Source organism: Tamandua tetradactyla, chromosome 6, assembly GCF_023851605.1.
Source record: "Tamandua tetradactyla isolate mTamTet1 chromosome 6, mTamTet1.pri, whole genome shotgun sequence".
In the NCBI taxonomy this organism is placed as follows: domain Eukaryota; kingdom Metazoa; phylum Chordata; class Mammalia; order Pilosa; family Myrmecophagidae; genus Tamandua; species Tamandua tetradactyla.
Genome location: NC_135332.1, coordinates 97,639,556 through 97,665,502, shown reverse-complemented (window position 1 = coordinate 97,665,502; position 25,947 = coordinate 97,639,556). Strand labels below are relative to the sequence as shown.

Genomic DNA, 25,947 nt, shown 5'->3' with positions numbered 1-25,947 from the left:
CTGAAATGGTTTAAGGCTTTTCTGATATTATAATGTAATAAATGTATTTTGTATATGGAGAGAACCTTTTGGGGTTTGTTCTAGTTTGCAAGCTGCCAGAATGTGATATAGCAGAAATGAACAGCTTATTAAAAGGAGATTTTATTAAGTTGTCAGTTTACAATTCTAAGGCTGTGAAAATGTCCAAATTAAGGCAAGATGATGAAAATATCCAATCTAAGGCATCCAGGGAAAGGTACCTTGTTTTAAGAAGACCAATGATGTTGAGGGTTTCTCTCTCAGCTGGAAAGGCACATGGTGACATCTGCCAGCTTTCTCTCCAGGAATCTTCAATGGCTTTCCCAGGGCTCTGTCTGTTCTGTTGGCTCTGTTGGTCCTAGTAGCTCTGTCAGTTCTGGCAGCTCTGAAGCTTTTTCCAAAATGGTTCCCTCTTAAAGCACTCCAGTAAGCAACTCCACCTCGAATAGGTGGGGATACATCTCCATTGAAACCGTCTAATCAAAAGTTACTACCCATAATTGGGTGGGTCACCTCTCCACAGAAACAATAAAAAAGATACCACCCAGCAATACTGAATGAGGATTAAAGGACATGGCTTTTTTTGGAGTACATAACAGATTCAAACCAGCACAGGGTCCAAAGGGTGGAATGTGCCAGTTTGAAACTGTTGTGTACCCTAGAAAAGCCATGTTTTTTAACCCTCATTAAATATTGCTGGGTGGGATCTTTTTTATTGTTTCCATGGAGATATGACCCCCACAATTGTGGGTGGCAACTTTTGATTAGATGGTTTCAAGGGAGATTTATCTCCACCTATTCAAGGTGAAGTTGCTTACTGGAGTGCTTTAATAGGGAACCATTTTGGAGAAAGCTTCAGTGCCAACAGAATCCACAGCCAGAGATCTTTGGAGATGTAGAATGAGAATGCCCCCAGGGATGGCTGATGAAATGAGGCAAGCTAGTAGACATCCATGTGCCTTCCCAGCTGAGAGAGGTGTTCAGAAGCCAGAGATCCAAGCAGATGCCAACCACATGCCTTCTCAGCTGGCAGAGGTGTTCCAGATTCATTTGCCTTTCCTGAATCAAGGTATCTTTCCTTGGATGCCTTAGTTTGGACACTTTTATAGCTTTAGGACTGTAAACTTGCAAATTAATAAATTCCCTTTATAAAAGTTGCTCCATTTTTGGTATATTGCATTTCGGCAGCTTTAATAAACTAAAACAATGACTTAAATCAAAGAAAAGATATTCCATACTACCAGATTGGAAAACTTGGTATTGTAAAGTGATTTACAGATTTAACAAAATCCTAATCAAAATGCCAGCAGCTTTCTTGCAGAAATGAAGAAGCATATCATCAAATTCATGAACAAAGGCAAGGGCCCCTGAACAACCAAAACCATCTTGAAAAAGAAGAATAAAGTTAGAGAAACTCATGCTTCCCAATTTCAAAACTTATTGCAAAGAAACAGTAACCAAAACAGTATGGTACTGGCATGAGTGCAGACAAATGGAACAATGGAATAGAATCTGGAGCACAAAAAATAAACCCACACATCTATGACCAACTGATTTCAGACAAGGGTACAAATCCACTCAATAGGGAAAGAACCACCTTTTCCACAATTGGTGCTGGAAAAACTGGATATCCACAAAAGGATGAAAGTGGATCCCTACCTCACAACATATACAAAAAAGTAATTCAAAATGGACAAATATCCTAAATGTAAAAGCTAAAAATATAAAACCCTTAGTAAAAAAAATACAGAGAAATATCTTTAGGATCTTTTAATAGGTGATGATTTTTAGATTTTACCCCAAAAGCATGAGCAACAGTCAGTCAATCAATAAGACCTATCAAAATTTATAACTTTTGCACATCAAAGAACATTATCAAAAATGAAAAGAAAGCCTTCAGAATGGGAGAAAAGATTTGGAAACCATATAATTGATAAGGGTTTAATATCCTCAATATATAAAGAACTAGAGGACAACATCAAGGAGACAAACAACCCAAGTAGAAAATAGGCAAAGGACTTGAATAGACATTTCTCCCAAAGACCATATACAAATGACCAATACACATAAAAAGATATGCAGCATCATTAACCACTAAGAAATGCAAATCAAAACCACAAATAAGATACTACCTCACACCAACTAGAATGAATATTATTTGAAAAACAAAAAATAACAAGTGGTGGTGAGGATACAGTGAAATAGGAACCCTATAACATTGTTGGTGGGAATGTAAAATGGCACAGCCAATGAGGAAAAATCTGGTGATTTCTCAAAAAGTTAAACTTATTTCCCATGAACTAAAACAAAGTTGTGCCACTATTACAAGGTATGATGGTTAGGTTCTGGTGTCAGTTTAGGGCTTCTCTAAGTGGACTTCTCATGCCACTGAACCAACTTGCACAAAAGGAAATTACTCTTCTGTCTGGGGTGATTGATCATGACTATCAAGGGGAAATAGGACTGCAACTACGCAATGGAGGTAAGAAAGAGTTTTCCAGGAATACTTGGGATCCCCTAGGACATCTCTTAATACTACCATGCCCTGTGGTTTAAGTCAATGGAAAGTGATGATGCCCAGTTGTCTGATCCTAGTTGTCTGGCCTGACCATTGCTACAAGGATATTTCCTGGCTGGATGATAAACCAGAAGGCTGGTGTATTAAATCATCAGTCAATTGATTGTATGTGGCTGATTACATCTGTGATCAACTAAGGTGTTTCTCCCACTAATGAGATAATCCAATCAGTTGAAGACTTTAAGGGAGAAGAGAGACTTCTTCACTGCTTTTTTAGCCAGTGAGCCTCTACTGTGGGGTTTGCCTAGACCCTTTATCGGAGCTGCCAGCTTCACAGCCTGCCCTATTGATCTGGACTCTTCCATTTCCATGGTTGTGTGAGACACCGTTATAAATCTTAATTTACAGATATCTCCTGTTGGTTCTGTTTTTCTAGAGAACCCTGAGTAATACAGCTTGGTACCAGGAGTGGTTCTTGAGAAACAAAATCTTAATAATGTGTTTTTACAATTGGTTTTCTACTCTGATTAGACTCAGAGGAACTAATGACTCTATTTCCAATAATCAAGATGGCACTGACAGTCCATGGGGCGAATTGGTGAGAGAGAGATGCAAATATCATCATTAGATTCTGTTACTTATACACCTATATGAGGCAAGGCTCTGGATTAAAGTTTTTAATTTTTTATATCTTTATGGAGTTCTGTGGAATTAAGAGATATGTTGGCTGGTTGTTGTTGGATATGCTGGATATAGTGATGAGAGAAAGGGATGAGCTGAAGGTTTCAATTTTGCAACTTAAGCACTGTATGAATGATGCAGAAGTTTCCATGTTTGCCTTTACTGTCAGTAAAAAATCTTGTTTTCTGTGGCCGCAGACTTAAGATCTCTGAAAAACAGTCACAGAGTCTCATTGGGCAAGTAGCAAATTTACAATGCAAACTAAAATCTCAACCTTTCAGGGTGCCTGCTGTTCAAGTCCAGGTTTTGATTGGAAAAGAATGGGATCCTGAAATGTAGGCTGGGGATATATAGCTTGATAATGATGGCAATGGGGAGATGGGAATCCCTGGAATCTGCTGAGCCTTTGCTAGATAGACCAATTGATTGCCCTGAAGAAAGAGCTTCCTGACCTCCAGACTGCCTTGAGGAAAACACTTCCTAGCCTCCAGTCTGCCCAGAGGAGTCTGCCATCAACCTCCACTAATAAGATTAACCCTTCAGTGCCTCCTAACCCTGTGAACACCTTCCCTCGGGAAAGAGCCCTCAACCCTCTGTCTGGAGTGACTAATCCTGTTTCATCAGATGAAACTACAATGAAATGCCCTGAAGTAATTGACTTGAAAGACACTTCTGTTTCTTTTAATGACCGACCCCCCACCACTTCTCTTTTCTACAAGAACTATAACTAGATTAAAGTTCCAACAGGCCCTTGAAAGGTGAAGTACTAAGTGTGACTCATGAGGAGGTACATTATACTCCCAAATAACTGCATGAGTTTTCCAGTCTATTTAGACAGAAATCAGGGAAATATGTGTGGGAATGGATATTAAAGGTATGGGATAATGGTGGAAGGAATATAAATTGGATCAAGCTGAATTTATTGATATAGGTCAACTAAGCAGAGATTCTGCCTTCAATGTTATAGGTTGAGGGGTTAGAAAGGGCATTAACAGTTTGGATGGTTGCTGAAACATGGATCCAAAGGTGGCCAACATTACCTGAAGTCAAAATGCCAAAACTGCCTGATACAATATAGATGACAGGGTCTACATTAGAGGCTTAGAGAGTTTGGAATGTTAGAACGTATTTATCATGGAAGATCTGCTCACACACCCCAGGAATGTCCAGAAGATACATCTTTCACCAGAACTTTGTGAAATAAATTCATGAGACTATCTCCATCATCCCTGAAGAGCTCTGTAGTCATCTTTCTGTGTAGGTCAGATATTACTGTGGGAACTGCTGTCACCAAGCTGGAATCCTTAAACAGAATGGAGATTATTAGATCCTGAGTTGGCAGAAGCCACGTGGCAACAGTTACTCACCATAGACAAGGTTGGCACGGTCATCATAATGGACAGCAGACTCAAAGTAGCAGTCAAAATAATCTGACTCACAGAGACTTGTGATGTTGGCTAGTAGATCATGGGGTACCTAAAAGTATAATAGATGAACAGTCTACTAAATTCTTGCTTAAGCTGTGTAAGCTGAACTCTAGGTCAAGTGAACAAAATCTTAACTTGAATTACAGAAACAGAGAGTCATGGTCCCTTAATCAATTCCCAGACTCGAGATAGTTTACAGATCCAGAACTCCTTGAATGAGGGGAGGGCCAGGTAACCTTGGGAGAGGACCCTTTTACAATGCCCCAAATTTACACTGTTAACCTACCTCCCAGCCTTCCCCAAGGAGACTTATGGCCTTTTACCAGGATGACTGTGCATTGAGGAAAAAGAAATGATCAGATATTTTGGAGATTATTAAACACTGGCCCAGAAATAACATTTTGGGTCCAAGAGACCCAAAATGTCACTCTGGTCCACCAGTCAGAGTGGTGGCCTTATGGGAGCCAGGTGACTGATGGAAGTTTTAAACTTAACCATGTGGTGACTCCAACTGGAGCTGCTGTTCCAGATATGATATCATTGCTTGAGCAAATCAGCACATTGCCTGGTACCTGGTATGTACCTATTGATCTGGAAAATGCTTTTTTCTCAATAGCTGTCAGTAAGGACCACCAGAAATTGTTTGCAATCAGCTGGCAAGGCCAGCAGTATACTTTCCCTGTCCTACTTCAGGGATATCAACTCTCCAGCCCTATGTCACAATCTTGTTCACAGAGACCTTGATCATTTCTCCTTCCCACAAGACATCATACTGGTCCATTATACTGATGATTTCATGTTGATTTGGACCTAGTGAGCAAGAAGTAGCAACTACTATAGAATTATTGGTAAAGTAGTTGTATGTCAGGGAATGGGAGATAAATCCAGCAAAAATACATGGATTTGCACTTCAGTGAAATTTCTAGGTGTCCAGTGGTGTCGGGCATGTTGAGATACCCTTTTAAGATGAAGGATAAACTGTTCCATCTCACTCCTCCTACGACTAAAAAAGAGGCACAATGTTAATTGGCCTCTTTTGATTTTGGAGATAACATATTCCTCATTTGATTGTGCTACTCTGGCCCATTTACTGAGTGACGAGAAATACCACTAGTTTTGAGTGGTGATTAGAGAACAAGAGGAGGCTCCGCAACATGTCCAAGCTGCTGTGCAAGCTACTTTGCCACTTAGGACATATGATAGAGCAGATCAAATGGTACTGGAAGTGTTAGTGACAAATAAGGATGCTGTCTGGAGCCTTTGACAGCCCCTATAGGAGAATCACAATGCAGATCCTTAGGATTACGGAGCAAAGCCTTACCACATGCTGCAGATAGCGACTCTCCTTTTGAGAAACTTTTAGTGTACTACTGGGCCTTAGAAGAGACCGAATGCTTAACCATGGGCCACCAAGTTACCATGAGACCTGAGTTGCCTATCATGAGCTGGGTGTTGTGTGACCTGCTAAGCCATAAAGTTGAGCATGCAGAGCAGCACTCCATCATAAAATGGAAATGATAGGGTTCGAGCAGGTCCTGAAAGCACAAGTAAGTTACATGAGGAACTGGCCCAAATGTGCATGGCCCCCACTCCTGTCACATTACCTTCTTTTTCCCTGACCAGAGCTGTGGCCTATTGGAGAATTCCTTATAGTCAGTTGACAGAGGAAGAAAAAAACTAGGGACTAGTCTACAGATGGTTCTGCATGATATGCAGGAACCTCCCAGAAGTGGACAGCTGCAGTACTACAACTCCTTTCTGGGATGTCCTTTAAGGACATTGGTGAGGGAAAATCCTCCCAATGGGTGGAACTTTGAGCACTCCACCTGGTTGTTCATTTTGCTTGGAAGGAGAACTGGCCAGAGATGTATTTGTATACTGACTCATGGGCTGTTGCTAATGGTTTGGCTGGATGGTCAGGGACTTGGAAAATTGGTGACAAAGAAGTCTGGGGAAGAGGTATGTGGGTAGACCTTTCTGAATGGGCAAAGAACATGAAGATATTTGTGCCCATGTGAATGCTCACCAGAGGGTAACTTCAGCAGTGGAAGGTTTTAATAACCAAGTGGATAAGATGACCCATCCTGTGGATACAAGTCATCCTCTTACCTGCCATTGCCCAATGGGCTCATGAACTAAGTGGGCATGCTCATAAGGAAAGATGTTATGCATGGGTTCAGTAACATGGACTTCCACTCGCTGAGGCCAACCTGGCTACGCCACTGCTGAGTGGCCCAATCTGCCAGCAGGAGAGACCCATACTCAGTCCCTGATATGGCACCATTCCCTGAGGTGATCAGCCTGCTACCTGGTGGCAGGTTGATTACATTGGACCACTTCCATCATGAAAGGGGCAGTGACTTTTCTAACTGGAATTGACACATACTCTGGATATAAGTTTGCCTTCCCTGCACACAACACTTCTGCAAAAACTACCACCATGGACTTATGGAATGTCTTATCCACCATCATGGTATTCCGCATAGTATTGATTCTGATCAAGGAACCCACTTCACAGCAAATGAAGTTCAGGAATGGGCACATGTTCATGGAATTCTCTGGTCTTACCATGTTCCCCTTCATCCAGAGGCAGCTGGGTTGATAGAACAGTGGAATGGCATTCTCAAGACCCAATTATAGTGCCACCTAGGTAGCAATACCGTGCAGGGCTGGGGAAATGTTCTCCAGGAGGCTGTTTATACTCTAAATCAGTGTTCATTCTATGGTGCTATTTCTCCCTTAGCCAGGATTGCCGGGTCCAGAAATCAAGGGGTAAAACTGGGAGTGGCACCACTCACTATTACCCCTAGTGATCCACTAGGAAAATTTTTGCTTCCTGTCTCTGAAACCTTAAGCTCTAGTTGGTCTATAGGCTTAATTCCAAAAGAAAGAGTGCTTCTAGTAGGACATAGCAATGACTTCATTGAACTGGCAGTTAAGACTACCTCCTTGGGGAGATGGGAAAGTTCTGGTAATGGATGGTGGTGAGTGTGGCATAACATTGCAAATGAGATGAAGCCCCTGGCTTGTAGGCTTGAGAGTGACTGAGAGGGCAAATCTTAGGATGAGTGTTTTCAAAATTAAACAGATAAAAAGAAAACAGAATAGACAATGATAATTAAATGCAATACATGATATCCTGGATTGGCTTTAATAATGGCAGAGAAAATGTCCAAAAGGACATTGTTGGGACACACAAAAAAATTGGAAAATAGGCTGCAAGTTTCATATAAAAAATTTCTTGCACTTAGTAGCAGTACCAATGTAGCTACATGAATGTCCTTGTTCTTAGAAAATGTACATTGGAAGTATCACGTGTTCGAGGAGCATGATGTGTACAACCTACTCTCAATAAAAGACAGATGGATAGAATGATACAGCAAATGTGACAAAACGTTAAAAATTGGAATAAATGTTCATTTATTTGGGTGGGAGAATTTGAATTTGGGAATTTGGGTGGGAGATTATGATGGGGTTCCTTATATGGGTTTTTAAATTATCTTTGCAACTGTCCTGTAAGTGTGAAACTATTCCAAAATAAAAAAGTTAATAAAAACTCAATGAGATACCTCTTCACATCCATGGGGATGGCAAAATAATAAATAATAAAACAGAAAATAACAAGTGTTGGTGAAGATGTAGAGAAATTGGAATCCTTGTGCATTGCTGGTGGGAATGTAGAATGTTGCCACCACTGTGGAAAATAGTTTGGCATTTCTTCAAGGTTAAAAATACAGAATTGCCATGACCCAGCCAGCCATTCCAATCTCACATATACACCCCAAAGAAATTAAAGCAGGTGTTCAAATAAATTCTTGTGTAGAATGCTCATAGAAGCATTATTCTTATAGCTAAAAGGTGGGAAAATCCACTTTTCCATCAACTGATGAATGGATAAATTCTGATGCACACTTACAGTGGAATATTATTCAATTATAAAAAAGGAATGAAGTACTGATGCATACTACAACGTGGATGAACTCTGAAAACATTGTGAGTTGTGGATTTTCAGCATGATGAAAACTAGACACAGGTGGGAGCTGCACAATAGTGAATGTATTTAATGCCACTGAATTGTGTACTTTTGTTTTGTTTTGTTTTGCATGGGCAGGCAGCGGGAATCGAATCTGAGTCTCCGGTATGGCAGGTGAGGACTCCACCTGCTGAGCCACTGTGGCCTATCCTGAATTGTATACTTTAGATACTTTAATTTTACATTATATAAATTTCACCTTGATAAAAATAATGCTGAGAATAAATAAACATTTATTCTCTGCAATAACTGCCCTTTACCTCATGTCATATAACTTGCCCTGGTTTCTCTGCTCCAGCAAAGGTCCAAAACCCTGGAGACCTCTGTGAATGTGATGCTTTCTCAATCCCAGTGCTGTAGCACATATTGCTCCATTTGCATAGGAGGCTTGCTCTCACCTCTCCAAGGAGTTCACGCCTACTCTCATCTTGTAACTTCCTTAGGGAAGTCTTCTCCGACTTCAATGACTAAATCAAACCCTCTTCCTGTGTGCTGTCATTACCAAGTTTTAAGACTTGCCACCCTAACAATTTAAAAATTATTTGCATGAATATCTCTGCCATTAGATTGTAAAACTCCATGAGGACAAGGCCCATGACTTTGATTCAGCACAGCGTAGTTAGTTGGTGCTCAATAAAACAAACACTTGAATATTTAGAAGAATAAAGGATATTTGAATAGTGTCTTCCACAGTGCCTTGCACAAAGGAGCTCTCTGCACTTAAAAAATCACTTTTCAAAAAATTTTATTAATAAAACCAACAACATACATATGAACATTCTTTTTTATCACATAGTTGTATATTCATCATCATGATAATTTCTTAGAACATTTGCATCAATTCAGAAAAAGAAATAAAAAGAAAACAGAAAAAAATTCATATATACCCTACCCCTTACCCCTTCCTTTCATTGATCACTAGTATTTCAATCTACTAAATTTATTTTAACATTTGTTCCCCCTATTATTTATTTATTTGTAATCCATATTTTACTCATCTGTCTATAAGGTAGATAAAAGAAGCATCAGACACAAGGTTTTCACAATCACAGTCACATTGCAAAAGCTGTATCATTATACAATCATCTTCAAGAAACATGCTACTGGAACACAGCTCTACATTTTCAGGCAGTTCCCTTCAGCCTCTCTGTTACACCTTAACTAAAAAGGTGATACCTATTTAATGCATAAGAATAACCTCCAGGATAACCTCTCGGCTCTGTTTGGAATCTCGCTCTGTTTGGAATCTCTCAGCCATTGACACTTTGTCTCATTTCTCTCTTCCCCCTTTCAGTCGAGGTTTTCTTAATCCCTTGGTGCTGAGTCCAGGCTTGCTCTAGGATTTCCTGCCCATGTTGCCAGGAAGGTCCACACCCCTGGGAGTTGTGTCCCATGTAGAGAGGGGAAGGGCAATGAGTCTGCTTGTCGTGTTGACTGAGAGAGAGAGACCACATCTGAGCAACAAGAGGTTCTCTTGGGGGTGACTCTTAGGCCTAATTTTAAGTAGGCTTAGCCTATCCTTTGTGGGGTTAAGTTTCATATGAGCAAACCCCAAGATTGGGGGCTCAGCCTATTGCTTTGGTTGTCCCCACTGCTTGTGAAAATATAAAAAATTCTTGTGGATTTCTTTTTAAAAAAATTTTAATGCAAATTTATTTATTTTTTTGTATGCTGTATGGTGGGGGCAACATTTCATTGTATTTTCATGTGAGTATCCTGTTATTGCAGCACCATTTGTTGAATTTTTGTTTCTCTGTTTGTTTGTTTTGCTTATGTTTGTTTTGGGGAAGTGCATGAACTGGGACTCGAACCCTGGTCTCCCTCATGGCAGGCAAGAATTCTACCACTAAACTACTCTTGCACCCCCTTAACAGGATTTTATTGATATATAATATATATTCTATGTGAGCTCCTTTCATAAATTAGTGGGGCCTAATGGTTTTGTGAAGCAAACCCAGGACAATGTTAGGAATTTAACTTAATCCTCCTGGTTCTTGGTCTACTGGCCTCCTATGCTGTCTCTTGCAGGTGTACTTAACCCACAGTGCTGGTAGAAATAAGGTTTAGCATACATTTCTTTTCATTAATGAGACCCTAGTACAATCTAAAAAAGGTTGACCACAGACTGTAAGAACATCTTAAGGAGAAAAGGCAATAACATTTCTATAACAACTACCATATAAAAGATGCATAATTCATAAACACTTATGAAAGCACTGGTTATGTACCAGGAGCTGTACTAAGTGCTTAAAAACGATGACTTCTTGTGCTGGTTTGAATCTGTGGTGGACCCCAGAAAAGCCATTCCGTTTCTGGTATATTGCATTCCGCCAGCTAGCAAACTAGAACACTTCTTTAGAGCCTCATAACCCTATGCTTTAGGGTCTATTATCATCACCCATTTTTCAGATGAGGAAACTGAGGCATGGAGAGGTTAAAGAATTGCCAAGGTTGTACAGCTAGTACTGGGGTTTGAGTCCCAGTTCCCTGCTCCGCCTGGCTCTTTGGGCTTGGGACCTCCCTACAGGTGAACAGGAAAAGTAGTGTATCCCCACTTCGCATATGAGACCACTGAGGGCACAGTGGTTAAACAATTACGCAAGGTCATACAGGTACTCTCAGAACCTGGATTCAAATTCAGGCCTGGTGACACGGAAGGCTCAGCTATTTCCACAAGACTGTGTCCCTCAGAAAATTATCCAGAGACACGGCATGTCTGGGCTTTTAAACAACCAACATGAGTGTTTTAGTTTGTTAGCTGCTGGAATGTAATACGCTAGAATTGGAACAGCTTTTATAAAGGGAATTTAATTAAACTACAAGTTTACAGTTCTAAGACTAAGAAAATGTCCAAACCAAGGCATACAGGGAAAGATACCTTAATTTGAGAAAAGCCTATGGGTCAGAAACCTCTGTCAGCTGGGAAAGCACATGGCTGGCATCTGCTGGTCCCTTGCTCCTGGGCTCCATTGCTTTCAGCCTCTGTTCCTGTGAGGGTTCCTCACTTTGCTTCTCCAGGGCTGGCTTTCATCTCTTGGCTTCCCTTGGCTCTCTCGTTTCTGGCTTGCTTAACATTTCATGGTGACATCTGCTGGGCTCCAAGCATCTCCAAACACGTCTCTGTTTCCAAGTGTCGGAATCTGTGCCAACTTTGCTCTGAAGTTTCTCCAAGATGTTTCTCCTTTTAAAGACTCTAGTAAACTAATCAAAACTGACCTGGAATGGGTGGACTCACATCTCCAACTAATCAAAAGCTCACTCCCACCACTGGGGTGCCACATCTCCATGGAGATAATCTAATAAAAAAGTTTTTAGCCTACGGCCCTGAATCAGGATTAAGACATGGCTGCCTCCACAAGACTGGACTAAGTTTAAAACATAGCTTTTCTAGGGTACAAAATATTTTCAAACCGGCACCATGAGGAACCACACTTGATTCTCTGATACAAATTAAGTTGGGTTATACTGCAGTTGTCTGACATTTTTCCTATTACTACAGTGACTCCATTTTCCATAGAATAGAGATTAGCATTTTTTTAAAAAAGGAAACAAATCCCAACACTTTAGAATAAAAAGGAAATCCATAGCAATTATTTCTCTAAGGAATTAAAAAATTTTTTGCATTGCATATTAATAGGTTTTTCTGCTCTTGGACATAAACAGGGCATTTATCTGAGATTAGGCTGAAGATATACCAGGAAAGGACTAAGATCCAGACTTAATTCCTTCTGCCTTTTTTTACTCCATGTGAATTCTCGGTTAAGACAAGGCCACCATCTGACACTGTGCTCTCTCCCATCATCCTCTTAGAGGGCAGGGGCAACAAGACTGTTTCACAGCACCTTAGAGTCCAGTTGTTGCATAGTTAAAGTAAACTTGAGACTCCCTGCTATACAGCGATTTGAGGATTACCTTTGTGAAACAGAATGGCCGGATTTTGTGGAGTGTGCCTGTTTGAGCTGAGAATTATCTGCACGATTATAATATTAAGACCAGGATACAGCTGTTTGTGACTAAGCCACCGCTCACTGAATTAAGCCCTATCGGAGCATACGTCACCCAACATCTGCTTCCTGTTTTCATTCTTCCATTTGCCATTCTATCCTGGCTTCCTATCACCTCTAGGCCTCCTCAGACAAGCAAGTCCATCTATCAGTCTTGTGTTTGTCTGACTTTTTTCCCTCTATTACTGTTGCTCAGGGTAGCTTAGTCATCCTAGGTAGAGAAGGGAGGAGGGGGCCTGGGGGCCCCAAAAGTACTTCCTGAGGGTGGAAGGGACATGCATTCCTGGCCATATAGTCTCCCTCCGTGTGACTAGCTTCCTCCCTCCTCTCCAATTAAGACCTTTTCCTGTTGAAGCCATCCTGGCCACTCCAAAAGTTAAATTGTGAAATGAATCATAAAACACCTTCTGCGGCACAAATCAGGCAGGATGATGACTTACCCAGAAGGCCAGCTTTCTCTGATAGACAAAGTAGGACCTCTTGGGTTTGCTTCTAACACCCCATCCCAGGATACAACATCGGATGGGCCTACCTTCACAGAAATTCATTTCTACTGCTCAAGGCAGTGTCTTTACATTCATGGTATTAAAGTCATTTACAAAACCCTTCCCCTTTACAAAGATTAAATGTCACCATATCCTGAAAGGTGTAAGAAAGCTGAAGTGACGTCCTCATGAATCCCAATTCAAATGGCTTTAGAATAAGGGCATAGTCTACGCAACCTAGTAGAAAGTATGCAGAAGAAGTTTTTTTTGAAATATATTAGATTTAAAAAGCAGGTTCCGAACAGTGTACATAATGTATTCTAAACTAATTGTGCTGTGGGTGCATCTGGGAAGACAGCCAGGGACAGGCGACAGTAAGAAAATATGAACTTGACTTTTTACTTTTTACACTTCAATCTTACATAATTTTTAAAACAAGCATGAACAACTTTCACAATGACAGGAAGTTTTTTTGGTTTTTTTTTCCCAGCAGTGATTTTAAAAAAAAGAAAATATTCTACTCTCGACTCACCCAAGGGCTCACATTAATCAAAACAATTTCCTTTGTACTGTGACACTTTTCTTTGCAAACTTCTTTGCAACCTATCCTCTCCCTTCCTGCATATACTAAAGTATAACTTTGTAAATTTCTAACACAGAAAGTATAAACTGGCTTTACTGTCAAAATATTTAGGAAAAAAAAAGTAAATGACTCTTTACAGATGGTTTCCAGTGCTTAGGTATCATTTCTCTTAAAAAATATTTTGCTTACCAAGATTAACCAACTTATTGACTGTTAAAACTTAATAAACCCAGCATTCCAAACAGTGGGTATTGCTATTAAAAAAAGAATTAAGGAATTCTGCACTTTTTCTGATATTTGTCCAAGCTAAGTCAGTGAATCTCAGAGTTGAAGTTTGGTCAAGACTGAACTTCTCCTATGATAGATGGCTATCACAGAAGATGGTCCTTATAAGTTCTGGGCCCTAGGGAGTGATTTAATAACAAGCCAAACTATATATTCCTGGATAAAAATTAAAACATGCTCTCAGTACATAAACCACTTTTTAAATTGGACCTCAGATTAATAATATGAGATAGATACATTGGCAAAATATTATATTTTTCTTAAGTTTTTAAAATTTTAAGAGAATAAACAGCCAGAAATCATTTTATTTCTACTATAGAATTACCATGAGTTATTAGAGAGATCAATACCTGAATTCCATCCAAGTAAATTAAGTTTGCACATGGTTTGGTACAACACATCTTTGAAAAGCTAAATAAATTCACTTACTGCTGAATCATTTACATTAACTGAGTTTAATTTTCATGTAACCAATTGGTTTTATGCAGTTTTTCAAAATCATTTGAAATGATTGAAAGATAAAGTTCTCCAAAATCCATGAAATAAGTAAAATTACATCAATTAAAATTAGAACACAACTTCTTCAAGAAAAATTGCTAATTACTTCACCATTCTTATCCACTCATCACAAAATTGGGAAAATGAATTCTCTAGGAATTTTTGTTTCTCTAACCTTCAATTTTACTGGCAAATTTCGAACTACTCCGAAGCTACTCACCAGCCCTAATGGCTTAAACTCACATTTTTGATCCTGTACTTCCAAGTTGCCCTGGGAGCTTCCCGGAGGCGCCTGAGCCTTGGCTGGGCAGGCTGACACATCAATCTGGGAGGAATCCACATACTTGTTTCAATTTGTAGTAGTAACAAGATAGGACAGGATGAAAAGACCTGACTGGAAATACTTTACCCTTTGGCAGACTACCAGGGAGTTTGAATGTTAATTAATTAACATAGAACCCATAAAGGTTCCATTTCTCTAGGTAGTCCTTTCTTAAAGTATTTTTATTTTGATTTCAGATAAAAATGAAAAAGAGATATAATTACACTGAAAAGTAACATCTACATCTGGAGAATTACCCAATGGAAGATACAATGAGAATACCCATATTTCATGCCCTTGTCCAGTGTTCTGTAACAACTCTGTTCTTGGAAGGGAATTCATGAGCTATAATACTTGAGGAGATTCTCATCTGTGGGTTTTAAGATTTTCTTATCAGCCATATTCACTATCCATCCTGGAGCAAGACCGAAGAAAATCTGCCGTGGGTCCTTTCTAGTGCTTAGCATCCTGAAGAGCTCATCTTTGGTGATATCAGGTAAGATATAACCGTACTTCCTGGCAAGCTCAAGTCTTGCTTCAGGAAATTTGCCAGGATCTGCCAGATAACCACGGTTCTTTGCATCGGTATAGTACAGTACGAGGGACTCAGGTGGAAGCATACGTTTTGGAATGGGTTGTCCACGCAAAAAGAACGGAACAGGCTTGCACAGAATTTCTAAAATAATAAGAAAAATAATTTTAAAAAGAAAGACAATAATTGACTAAGTACCTAATGACTATGCTACAGATTTTCATTTATTTATTAATTTTTAAATACTACCAGGTTGAGAACTTAATTACAAGAACTGTCTTATTATTAAATAAGCTTGTCGTAAGAAAGTTTTATTTTCAATAATTTGCATCTTAAAAAGTTAGTTACTGGGCGGGTAATGGTGGCATGGTGGCAGAGTTCTAGCCTGCCATGCCGGAGACCCAGATTCAATTCCCGGTGCCCTGCTCGTGCAAAAAAAAAAAAAAAGTTAATTACTCCTGGGTTAGTGAATGTTTTAAAAAGGTAACATTGTATTTACACTCCATATTCCCAAAATCAAAGCATTTTTATGGATCTAGACAAAGAAATATTTAGAACAGGCTGGGACTCCACGGAGCTCCAGAGGCCACCCACTAATGGAAATTCCTAAAGCAGAAAACCAAGCTTTCCAAAATGCCATGAAGACTTAAAATTCTAGGAAGGGTCTCAATTGTTTAGAATGTCAGGAAGACATATTAGGATTTCTGGATTACCAAATGAATTCTCATAACAGTAGGCAAATAAACTTTACATGAAACCAAAGGACAACTAAACTCACACTATCCTGAAAAGAAACCTTCATAATTTCAGTTTTGTTTTGTTTTTTAAACTTTGAAAAGGACCTGAAATGTGTTTTGAGGTACAGGGAAGGTAAGATTGGGTGAAGAAGTCCATTCATAAAGTATCACATATTTTAGAAAACACTCATACAAATATGCAAATCACTGTACAACCACAACACCACCCTACTTCTCATGCTTTGGGAACACAACCTTAGCTTAGCTGGAAACAAAAGAAGAAGTCTTATAAGTCAAAAGAGTATTAAAGCACTTCCTGAAACTTCAATATAGTAGCATCAACCCCACAGAGCAATTAGGAAATTCGCCTGATGTACTCCGTGTACACTCCCCACCCTATCACCAGAGCCTGGAACACAGCAAGGTTGACACCTGTTAACTTCACCCACCAAAAAGCAGCTCCATGACAGGACAGGGGTTTCTGATTTTTTTGTACTATTGTCTCTCCATCACCTACAACAGGTCTAGCAAACATTAGCCAGTGAATGCATATTTGCTGAATGCAAGAAACTGACAGCTGTTACTGTCTGTTTATCTAGTAGCATCCAACAGAGGGCAAAAGAGAAATGCAGTTAGAAAGGGGAGGGTGCTCTGGGCTGGCCACAGATAGACCTGAGAACTGGAAGCTGTAAACTGGAGTCAAGGGGAATTGATGCTCTTGACTCATCAAGAAATTACCTTCAACAAATATAATAAAAAGTTTGTAAAACATTTTGGATGAGATCTCCCTTTCACCAAAAAGAAAAAAAAAATGTTTAAGGAAATTAAGCAATGTACAAAGGAGGCAGATAGTGAAAGAGCCTCATATGGAGAGAATCTTGGTTCCACTCTAAAAGAACTACGTGGCTTTGCATTAGTCTAGAGCCATCAAATGAACTAGATGTTCCCTTGTCCCCACTCAATTATTTTAAGGTCTAAAATACACTGGCTATAGCCATTCAAAGTTCCAATAAAGTGCAAAAGCTTATGTATGGCCACCTAATCATATGAGAATGCAGAATAAATAAGCCATTACTTGCCACGATGAGGGTCTCCTCATTAAATAGAATATGTAGTAACCCTTCTTCAAAAGAAAATACACTTTATCTTAAACTTTAAGAAATATGACTGAAAAGACTTTCTTTTCACAGGGCTCACGAAAGAGAGATAACTTCTTCTTACTCTCACAATAGCACTAGCAGAAAGGGAAGGGAACTGTGCATTAAATTCTCTTTTATAACTGGGGAAACTAAAGATTAATTAAGTAAACTATTCAGAGACAAAATGACTATCGAATGCTAAAACCATGGTTCGGTTTGCTGAATCGCTGATTCATTCAAAGGCGGCCGGGAAGAATGCACTGCTGCTGGCTCCCAGGACTGCTGCTAGTGACAGCAGATGGCACCTGGCTGCTATCCACTGGTGCCATACTATGGGGTAACAATGACTGAAAAATATCCTATGGATGCTAAAAGACCTTTCAAATGGTGTGTGATTGTATTTTTAAGAAAAATGCTTGTTTTCGTACTTGAGGTGGATCACTCTAACACACGAGGGATGAACCAAAACAAGAATAGAAGCTCATCTATCACATCAAGAGGGAAATGAGAATTAGATTGGTAAATGTTTTTATAAAGCTTTCAGTTATGAAGAAAATGAAATGGTAGTCAGTTGTTTCAAACTCATTACTTACCCAGGATAAAAGACTTCCTATATTCCCTTTTTAGATATTTATTTTAAAAGAATTCTTCTAATTGAGCAGTTTCATCAAGAACTCTTTAACTCCCATTTGAATGCAAAAGCAATTAAGGGTCATTTGTGAAAGCGTTTAAACAAACTACACTTGGTTTTAATCTGTGAAACTATAAAAATACAGTCCATTCATGTAACAAATTTTAAGTGAGCTGCTAATAGACATCAGCCCTGCTCTAGCTGCTGGAGACAAAACAGTGAACCAAAAAGTTCCATCATCATAAAGATGGGAGAAAAAAAGTGATAGACAAAACTTTACTTTGTCAGCGAGTGCCAGTGGCCAAGGGCAGACGTAACACTGGGCAAGGGAACAGGAAGCAATTGCATGTACATGTGTACATGATGCTCATGTATTTGTGTATGCGTGTGTGCACACAACACATGATGTTTGTGTATTTTGCATGCATGCATGGTATCGATATGTGCTCCTATCATGTTTGTTATATAATTGTCTATATGTGTGGTGTTCATGCGTGTCTACGTGTGCACAGTGGCACTGGTGTGTTCATGAGTATTATATGGTATGCATATTTGATGTGTACGCATGGCATTTGCATGCTCATGTGTGGTATTCACACGTGTGCATGCATATGCATGGTGTTTTTATGTTGTAGCTATATATGGTATTTGGGAATGTGCATACGTGTGGAGTTCATGTACATGCGTGTGTGCACATGCTCTTTCACTTAAGACAAGCAGGAAAGATCTCAATAATCAGGGAATGTTTAGGCAGAGGCCTGGAAGATGAGACCTCCAGTCAGGAAGATTCCAGGTGGAAGAGTCCTCCCTGCAGGCAGAAAAGCCCAAGGTGGAAGACCTTGGGCCTAAGGTGAAAAGGGCTCAGCATTGGGGAAGAAGGCCAGGGAAGGTGGCTGCAACGAAGTGAGCACGCGGGGTGAGCAAGAGCAGGGGAGGTAGGGACGCAGATTATACGTGGTCTCTAGGAGTGGGACCACATCACTGGAGGTTTTGTGCAGAGGAATGATAGTACATGCTGTATCCTCACACTGCAATGAGGCAAGTGCAAAAGCTAGGAGGTCCCCAGGAATCCAGTAAGGGAGAATTGTGGCCTAGAATAGACTGGTAGCAGTTGGCAGTGGTCAGCTAGATCTGGACATATTTTGAAGACAGAGTTTACAGAATTTGTTATAGTATGAAAGAAGAAAATGACTTCCCAACAAGCTTACCCAGACTCCTTGGGTCATAGAAGGCTGTCGTAACAACACCACCATTTTTTTCAATTGCAGCAATGGCTAATTCTGAAGCCAACTGTACTTCAATATTAACTTTAGCCTTAAAGGTGTCAGCCCCCTATAAAAGATCAAAACAAAGCTTTTAGCAGACAACATGGCTAACAGTAAATTGATGCCAGCAAGCCTCCTTCTTGGAACTGTTTTCTTCTTCAAACTGCCTACAATCTAAGTCATTTCTACTTTACATACCTCTGTTTTCAGATCCTAGAAAATGGTTTACACTTTATTTAAGGCACCCCGTTTTACCAATTTCCTTTCCCTGTAAGTAGGGATAACTGTATTCTTTATGTTTATTAAGTGGACATTTCTATAAGCATGTCATAAACAGTAAATTGTTTCATCCTCATAACAATCCTATGATGGGCTTTATTGGTGTACCAACTTCATAGATAGGGACATGAAAGCTCAGAGAGGCTGAGTGATTTACCCAAGACCACAAAGCTAGGACTCCAATGCAGGGAGTCTAGTCATGGGTCTGTATTCTTTTTTTTTTTTTTTACCTTGTTTATATGGACATCAATAATTTTCTTTAAGTCTGATATATGGTATATGATTGAAAGGGGTTGTATAGACCTATATGTCCCACTGATTAACACTGCAAATATAAATATGTTCTTGCATGAACTAAAAAAAAAAGTCTGGGATATGGTAATGCAGAATTTTATTTATTCTATCACTGGGCATTTGCTTTAATGGGATTTAATGTTAAGCATTCAACTTATATATTTTTAACATCTCAATACCAGTTATTAATGAGACAGTCAAAATAAATATGGTAAATTATTATGTCAAAAACTTATAAAGAAATGTTTGCTATTAATACGTCTATTGAATTCAATTTTTGATGTAAAGTTCTTTGGCTACAAGAAAAAGCATTTGCTTTACTTCATTAACAGGAATATCTCTGATGCTAGGTCAGCTTCTTCTTGGTATTTCTTCTACTGCTGATTTTTAGCATAGTTATCTGTCATTGTACGAATAGAGTTAAGTGAAGAGATAGTCAGCATTTGATTCTAAATAAGAATACATAACCAATTACTACAGTAACAAGGAGGTAGACAGGGAATGCAACTGCCTAATATTTTTAAGACCAATATGTTAAGCCTAAGGAGTTTAACCAAGATTCAGGAACAAAAGCCAACATAAGCCTTAGTATGAAACCAAAGAGAAAGCTTAAGAAAAGAATAAAGCTGTGAATTTTCTACCCTTTTCCGTGTGGCTTTAGACAAACTCAGGGTTGAGTCCTCAGCTCAAGAGTTAACCAGGGAGCTGCGGGGGTGGAGGGGGTATGTGTGTGGAGGTGGGGTGGTGTGGGCAAGGGAATGGAGGGGACAGTGACCCTTGCCAGGAATGAAAAAACTCATGGGTCTGTGTTCTTCTTAACCATAACACTAGGCTACACAACAGAGATAAAAACTATTCTTACTTTTTGCTAAGCAACTGACTTAACCAGTAGATTAAAGAGCTGCACAAATGGGGCTGGAAAAGGCATAGGAAGCTGAGCTTGGAAGGGGTCAGTGCCCTCCAGGGCAAAAGGCAGGGGATAAAGAGATGGTGATAAACTTTTCACAGTTTTGCTATGGTTGAAACAAACTGGTTCCAAATGCAGTTCCTCTATTTCATGCATTTCAAAAATATCCCATCAGGCAGGCCACGGTGGCTCAGCAGGCAGAGTTCTCACCTGCAAAGCCAGAGACCCAGGTTCGAATTCCGATGCCTGCCCATGAAAGAAACTAGAAAAAAAAAATACCCCAACAATTCTATTTTCTCACATTTCCATATCTATGATATGAGTGTGCATTTTTATAAACAATGGCACATTTGAGTCAATAAACTAGGGTATTAGCACATTATTTGTCATTTTTAATTACTATTCCATAGACTGCTGAAATGTCTCCCTAATTTTGGGCATTCCAGAACTTTCAGTATGAGAAGTAGCATTTTTAGGAATATCACTGTATCAGTTAGGTGTCTTTTACTTTTGTTTTTCCTTGAGAACACATATTCCCAAATTGATTATTCTGTTCAGAAAGATCAGAACAGTGTGATTATTTACTACTTAAAACCTGAAATACAGAAAGAGTAAATCAATTTTAGAACTATTAATGATGTCCAATTTTACTTATTCAAACACTGCCCTGGTTTAGAGTTTAAAGAATGAATATAGGTATACACTCAAGAAGGCTTTTGAATGTGCAATTTAACTGAAGTTAATGTTATGGATAATGTTATGAAGCCATGGATTTTTCCATATATTATACTATTTGTGTATTTCCTTATATGAAATATTTCCTCTAACCACCCAGTTTACAACACTGGGTTGTACTAATGAATTTGATGTTTTCTTTCTAAATTGTCTTATGTGGACAGTTTTTTATTTGTAAGTTTATTTTTTCAAAGGAATTTAAAGGATTTTTCTGTAAACAGATGCTTCCTTTCAGTGGAAACTAAGTTTATATAGCTATACTATTTATATTCAAGAAACAGGAGTAGATAATTAATAATGCACAAAAAAAATATGTGCTTATAAAACTCTTTGGCAATTCCTACAAATAGCAAACCTTTTTTTACTACATTTTGAGGTGGATTTCATTCACTCCTTTCCTCCACAAACATTTTTTAAGTGACTGTCATACCTTTATTTCCAATATTGAAAATATAGAAACCAGGGAAACAAAGTACCTCCTCTAACAAAGCTTATATTCTAGTGAGGGAGACAATGAAAAATAAGTAACTTGACAATAAATGTGTTTATATACATTAAAAGAAAACACCTTCAGCAGGGTAAGTCAGAGTATGCCTGGGCCAACAGGGGTGGAGTGCTTTATAAAAGGATATTATAAAAATCCTTCCTCACATGATGATATTTGAGCAGAGACCCAAAGAAAGTGAGAGAACAGGTGATGTGGATATAGAGGAGAACATTCCAGGTAGAGGGAACAGTCAGGGGAGAGAGGAGGCAGGACCGGCTTTTCAAAACCATAGTTAGGCATAATACAATCTATCACTGTGTATAATGGTGATGACAACCCAAAAGGGAGAGAAATAAAGTTGTAGGGTGGTGATTAAACAAAACCAAAAATATCCTTCTATGCAATCCTAAAAGATGAAATTCAGACTCACCTCCTCTACAAGCTGGACACCATAATCCCTTTTAAGTGGCTGGACCGTCACACCTCTGCTATTGACAAGCTGGGTTAAATCAATAGGTTGTGTAGGATCAACTCTACCCAAATCAATAAGATATTGAAGCCTATTGAGACTCAATGGCTGATACTGACGTCTGAAGCTACAACACAAGAAAGTAGCGGTTAAATGTGACCGTGTGATTATGGAAAAAAAAAAGAAAGTAGTAGTTAGAAATTCAGTCACCCTAACTTTACCATAACTTCTCCAAATCAACTAAAAGCTCTGACCTGCATTCTCCTCCATTAATTTAGATGGTTTAACAAAATAAATCCTTCCAATACAACTCAAAACACATATCAGTTAATTAGTTTTGGTAATGAAATGAAACCAGTATTTCATTTCACTAAAAGCAATTTGCCTCTCTAAGCATATATTTCACTCACACAAATAAACTATCAAATTATGCATTAATGGAGCTCAAAATAATGATGGTGGTTACCATTTATTGGGTGGCTACAATGGGCCAGATGTTTATAATTGCTAATCCTCTAATCAACCATAAGAACAGGTATTTTCATTTTCATTTTGCAGATCTGAGCACAAAGTCTGGACTTTTTTCTACTAATTCAGGCTTTTTCATTACCAAAAGTGGTTCAGAAGAACTGCAGCAAAAATTTGCCTCAAAGTTAATTTAAAATTTCTCCCAAGCTATTTTTTAGGGTGATTCCCAGTGAAAACAAAGAATTTCTATTTTAAAAAGCAAAGCAATGCAACCTTACCTATGTCCTTCATTAAACCCATATTTTGGGATCCGAAGGTAAAAGGGAGTCTGGCCTCCCTCAAAGCCCAGTCGGGGTCGGGTACCCCTCTGTCTTTCTCCTTTATGTCCTCTGCCACATTTCCTACCTCTTCTCCGACCCCTTGGTCTTCTCTCCTACAAGGGAAGAACAGAATTTCATAAACAACAGTTGAATTTTTTTTAAAAAAACTGTGTTTTGCCTCTTTGCTATATATATTGTTATGCCATTCACTCGTCCAACCAACCAATACTAAGGTGCTTGCTATGTGCTAAGACTGTTCTAGATGCTCACATATTCACACCCTCTAAATGAGCTTTCCCGCTGAAGATGTAGCTAATTTTTGCAACCCATGTCCAAGCTGGGTTTCAAAGGCAAAGTTCCAAAAAGGAGATGAGGATAAGGCCTTTAAGAACTGGAATAAAATAGTCACACCAAAGCTTATGTGATAGTCAAGAAGTTTTAGTTCTTCATTTTGGAATTCTAAAAACGTAAATTTTATCCATACGTATTATTTTATATTAATACTAATTTATAAAAAGAATGTTTTTCTTAGTTTACTTCCTGTCACTTCGCATTGTTTGGGTTAAAATGACAGTACATCACCAAAGAGCTTTTCAAGCTGTGTTCAGTGAGTCGCAGGAGAGACATATAAGGCGATAAATCAATTCAGATGTTTCTAACAAAAGAAAAGATATACTGAAAAAGTAGTTCATTTAAAATTTAGTATTGCCATTGACAACCATTTTGTAGTTTCGACCAATTCGCTCCTCCGCCCTAGTTAATGCATTTGAGCTCTAACATGTAAGTCTTAGTAAGAACTGGGACCACCTGGAAACACGTTCCACCGGACAATCAAGGAGAAAAGGGGTTCCGCAACCCTAAGTGCATCCCCAACCCCTTGCAGAGAGGGAGAGGTCGAGGACGCGAGGACAGTCAGGGGCTGCTCCGCTCGGTCCGGCCCCCAGAGCAGCACCAGCACTTTACCGGTTTCCTGGAGCCTGGGTTCGGCTTGAGGTTGATGAGGCTGACCCGCGGCAGGGCCCGGAGCAGATCCAGAGCGCCACCCGCACCGCCTCGGATCGGACCGGCCATGACATTCAAAGGACAAACTGAGTCCACGGAAGCCACGTGGTCTCGGCCCTGCTGCTTTACGGCTGTCACCCCGCCTCTGTCGCACTGCGACGCGAGGCATCTTGCTTTTGGACTCCGGCAGTGACTTTAGTACACTTGGATGGGATGGCGCTTTCTGAGGTCACAACTTTGCTTTTGGGTCGTGTTGAGTTCTTTGTCTTCCAACACAAGGAAGGTTCGCGGAGAGTCATTTTGTGGTCAATAGTTTGCCCTGAATATTTCTTAATTTCTTTTATTGTGGTAACATAAATCTTAGCCATTTTAACGGTTTTTAAGTGACGTGTTCCCTGGAGTTTATCTCATTTGAAGTGTTGCGCTACCATCACTAAGACTGTTTCATAACCAAAAATAGAAATGTTGTGCACATTAAACAGTATCTCCTCATTCACTTTTCCCGCAGCCCCTGGGAACCTGGAACTTACTTTCTGTCTCTATACATACAATAGAATATTTCTTAAAAAGTGAAAGCATGTGTCAATATGTATGAATCTTGAAAACGTTCTGGGAGTAAAGTAAGCGAGACACAAAAGGACAAAATTGCGTGATCTCACTGATACAAATACTTAGAATAAGTAAATTAAGGGTCAGAAACTAGAATATAGTTGACCAGGGGCCTGGATGGAAGTAAGAAAGGGTAATTCTGGCTTAAATTTGTACAGAGTTGCTATTTGAGGTGATGGAAATTTTCCTGGTAATGAATGTTGGAGTTACTAGCACAACATTCTAATTAACAGTACTGATAATATACTTAAATACGGGTAAGAGGGGAAATTTTAGGTTTTATATATGTTACTAGAATAAAAATTTGTGAAAATCAAAACACTTATTACTGTACAACACAAATAGAGAACCCTAGTGTAGACCATGGAGTAGTTAGTACAATTATGAATAATATTCTTTTCATCAATTGTAACAAATCACACTAACACAAGGTATTAATAATGGAGGGGAATATATGGGAATTCTGTGTTTTCTGAATGATTTTTCTGTAAACCTGTAACTTCCTTAATTAAACCTACACTTTCTTCTATTATAAAACTATTGTTTTAATTAGATAAATTGAATATCTGCATCACAAAATACAGAACATACATTATTTCCTCTATAAAAATATCAGCTTCCTTAGTTTTGTCTTAAGTGAGTTCAATGCAGAAATAAAAAGTGCTCTTTTTTCCTTTATTGTTCTTTTGGTATTTCTTGCTAGAGAGTTGTTCCTGCTGATTCTAATTAGTGATCAAAAATAGTGGAGGTAATTTTTAATTATTGGAGGCAACTGTTTATGTATAATCAAACATTTTCATAGTTATTTTAAAGCCAAGGTAAAATACTACAGAAAGAGAAAGTTGCACTCATTCTTTTATTTAACAATATTTACGAGCAAGGAACTGAACTGAGAAATACACGCAGAGGAATCAAACAGAGTCTTGTTCCTTAGTATTCCAGTTTGAAAGCATTATGTACCCTAGAAAAGCCATGTTTTAATCTTGACCCTAATCTTGCGGAGGCAGCTGTATTTTGGATCTTGATTCAGTATTGTCTGTTGGAATCTTTTGATTAGAGAGGAAATATGACATGCCCAATTGTGGGTATTAACTTTTTAAAATTTTAACAGCAAAACCATTGTTTATTCACTTCAACCCAGCTACATGTGGGTATTAACTTTTGATTAGATGGAGATGTGACTCCACGCATTCCAGGGTAGATCTTGATTAGTTTATTG

General features: G+C 39.0%; 1 protein-coding gene and 1 pseudogene across 1 annotated transcript; both read right to left on the bottom strand.

Moving 5' to 3' along the window:
* Positions 1-13,551: 13,551 nt before the first annotated feature.
* Positions 13,552-24,228, bottom strand: MRPL15 (mitochondrial ribosomal protein L15). Its single transcript, XM_077166762.1, has 5 exons — positions 24,081-24,228; positions 23,076-23,230; positions 22,291-22,456; positions 19,102-19,225; positions 13,552-15,530 (listed from the first exon to the last, which is right to left on the bottom strand). Exons 1-5 carry the CDS (start codon positions 24,186-24,188, stop codon positions 15,193-15,195), a joined length of 891 nt encoding a protein of 296 aa, XP_077022877.1. The 5' UTR covers positions 24,189-24,228; the 3' UTR covers positions 13,552-15,192.
* On the bottom strand, positions 19,233-20,968 carry LOC143685697 (phosphatidylinositol N-acetylglucosaminyltransferase subunit P pseudogene; annotated as a pseudogene).
* Positions 24,229-25,947: the final 1,719 nt, after the last annotated feature.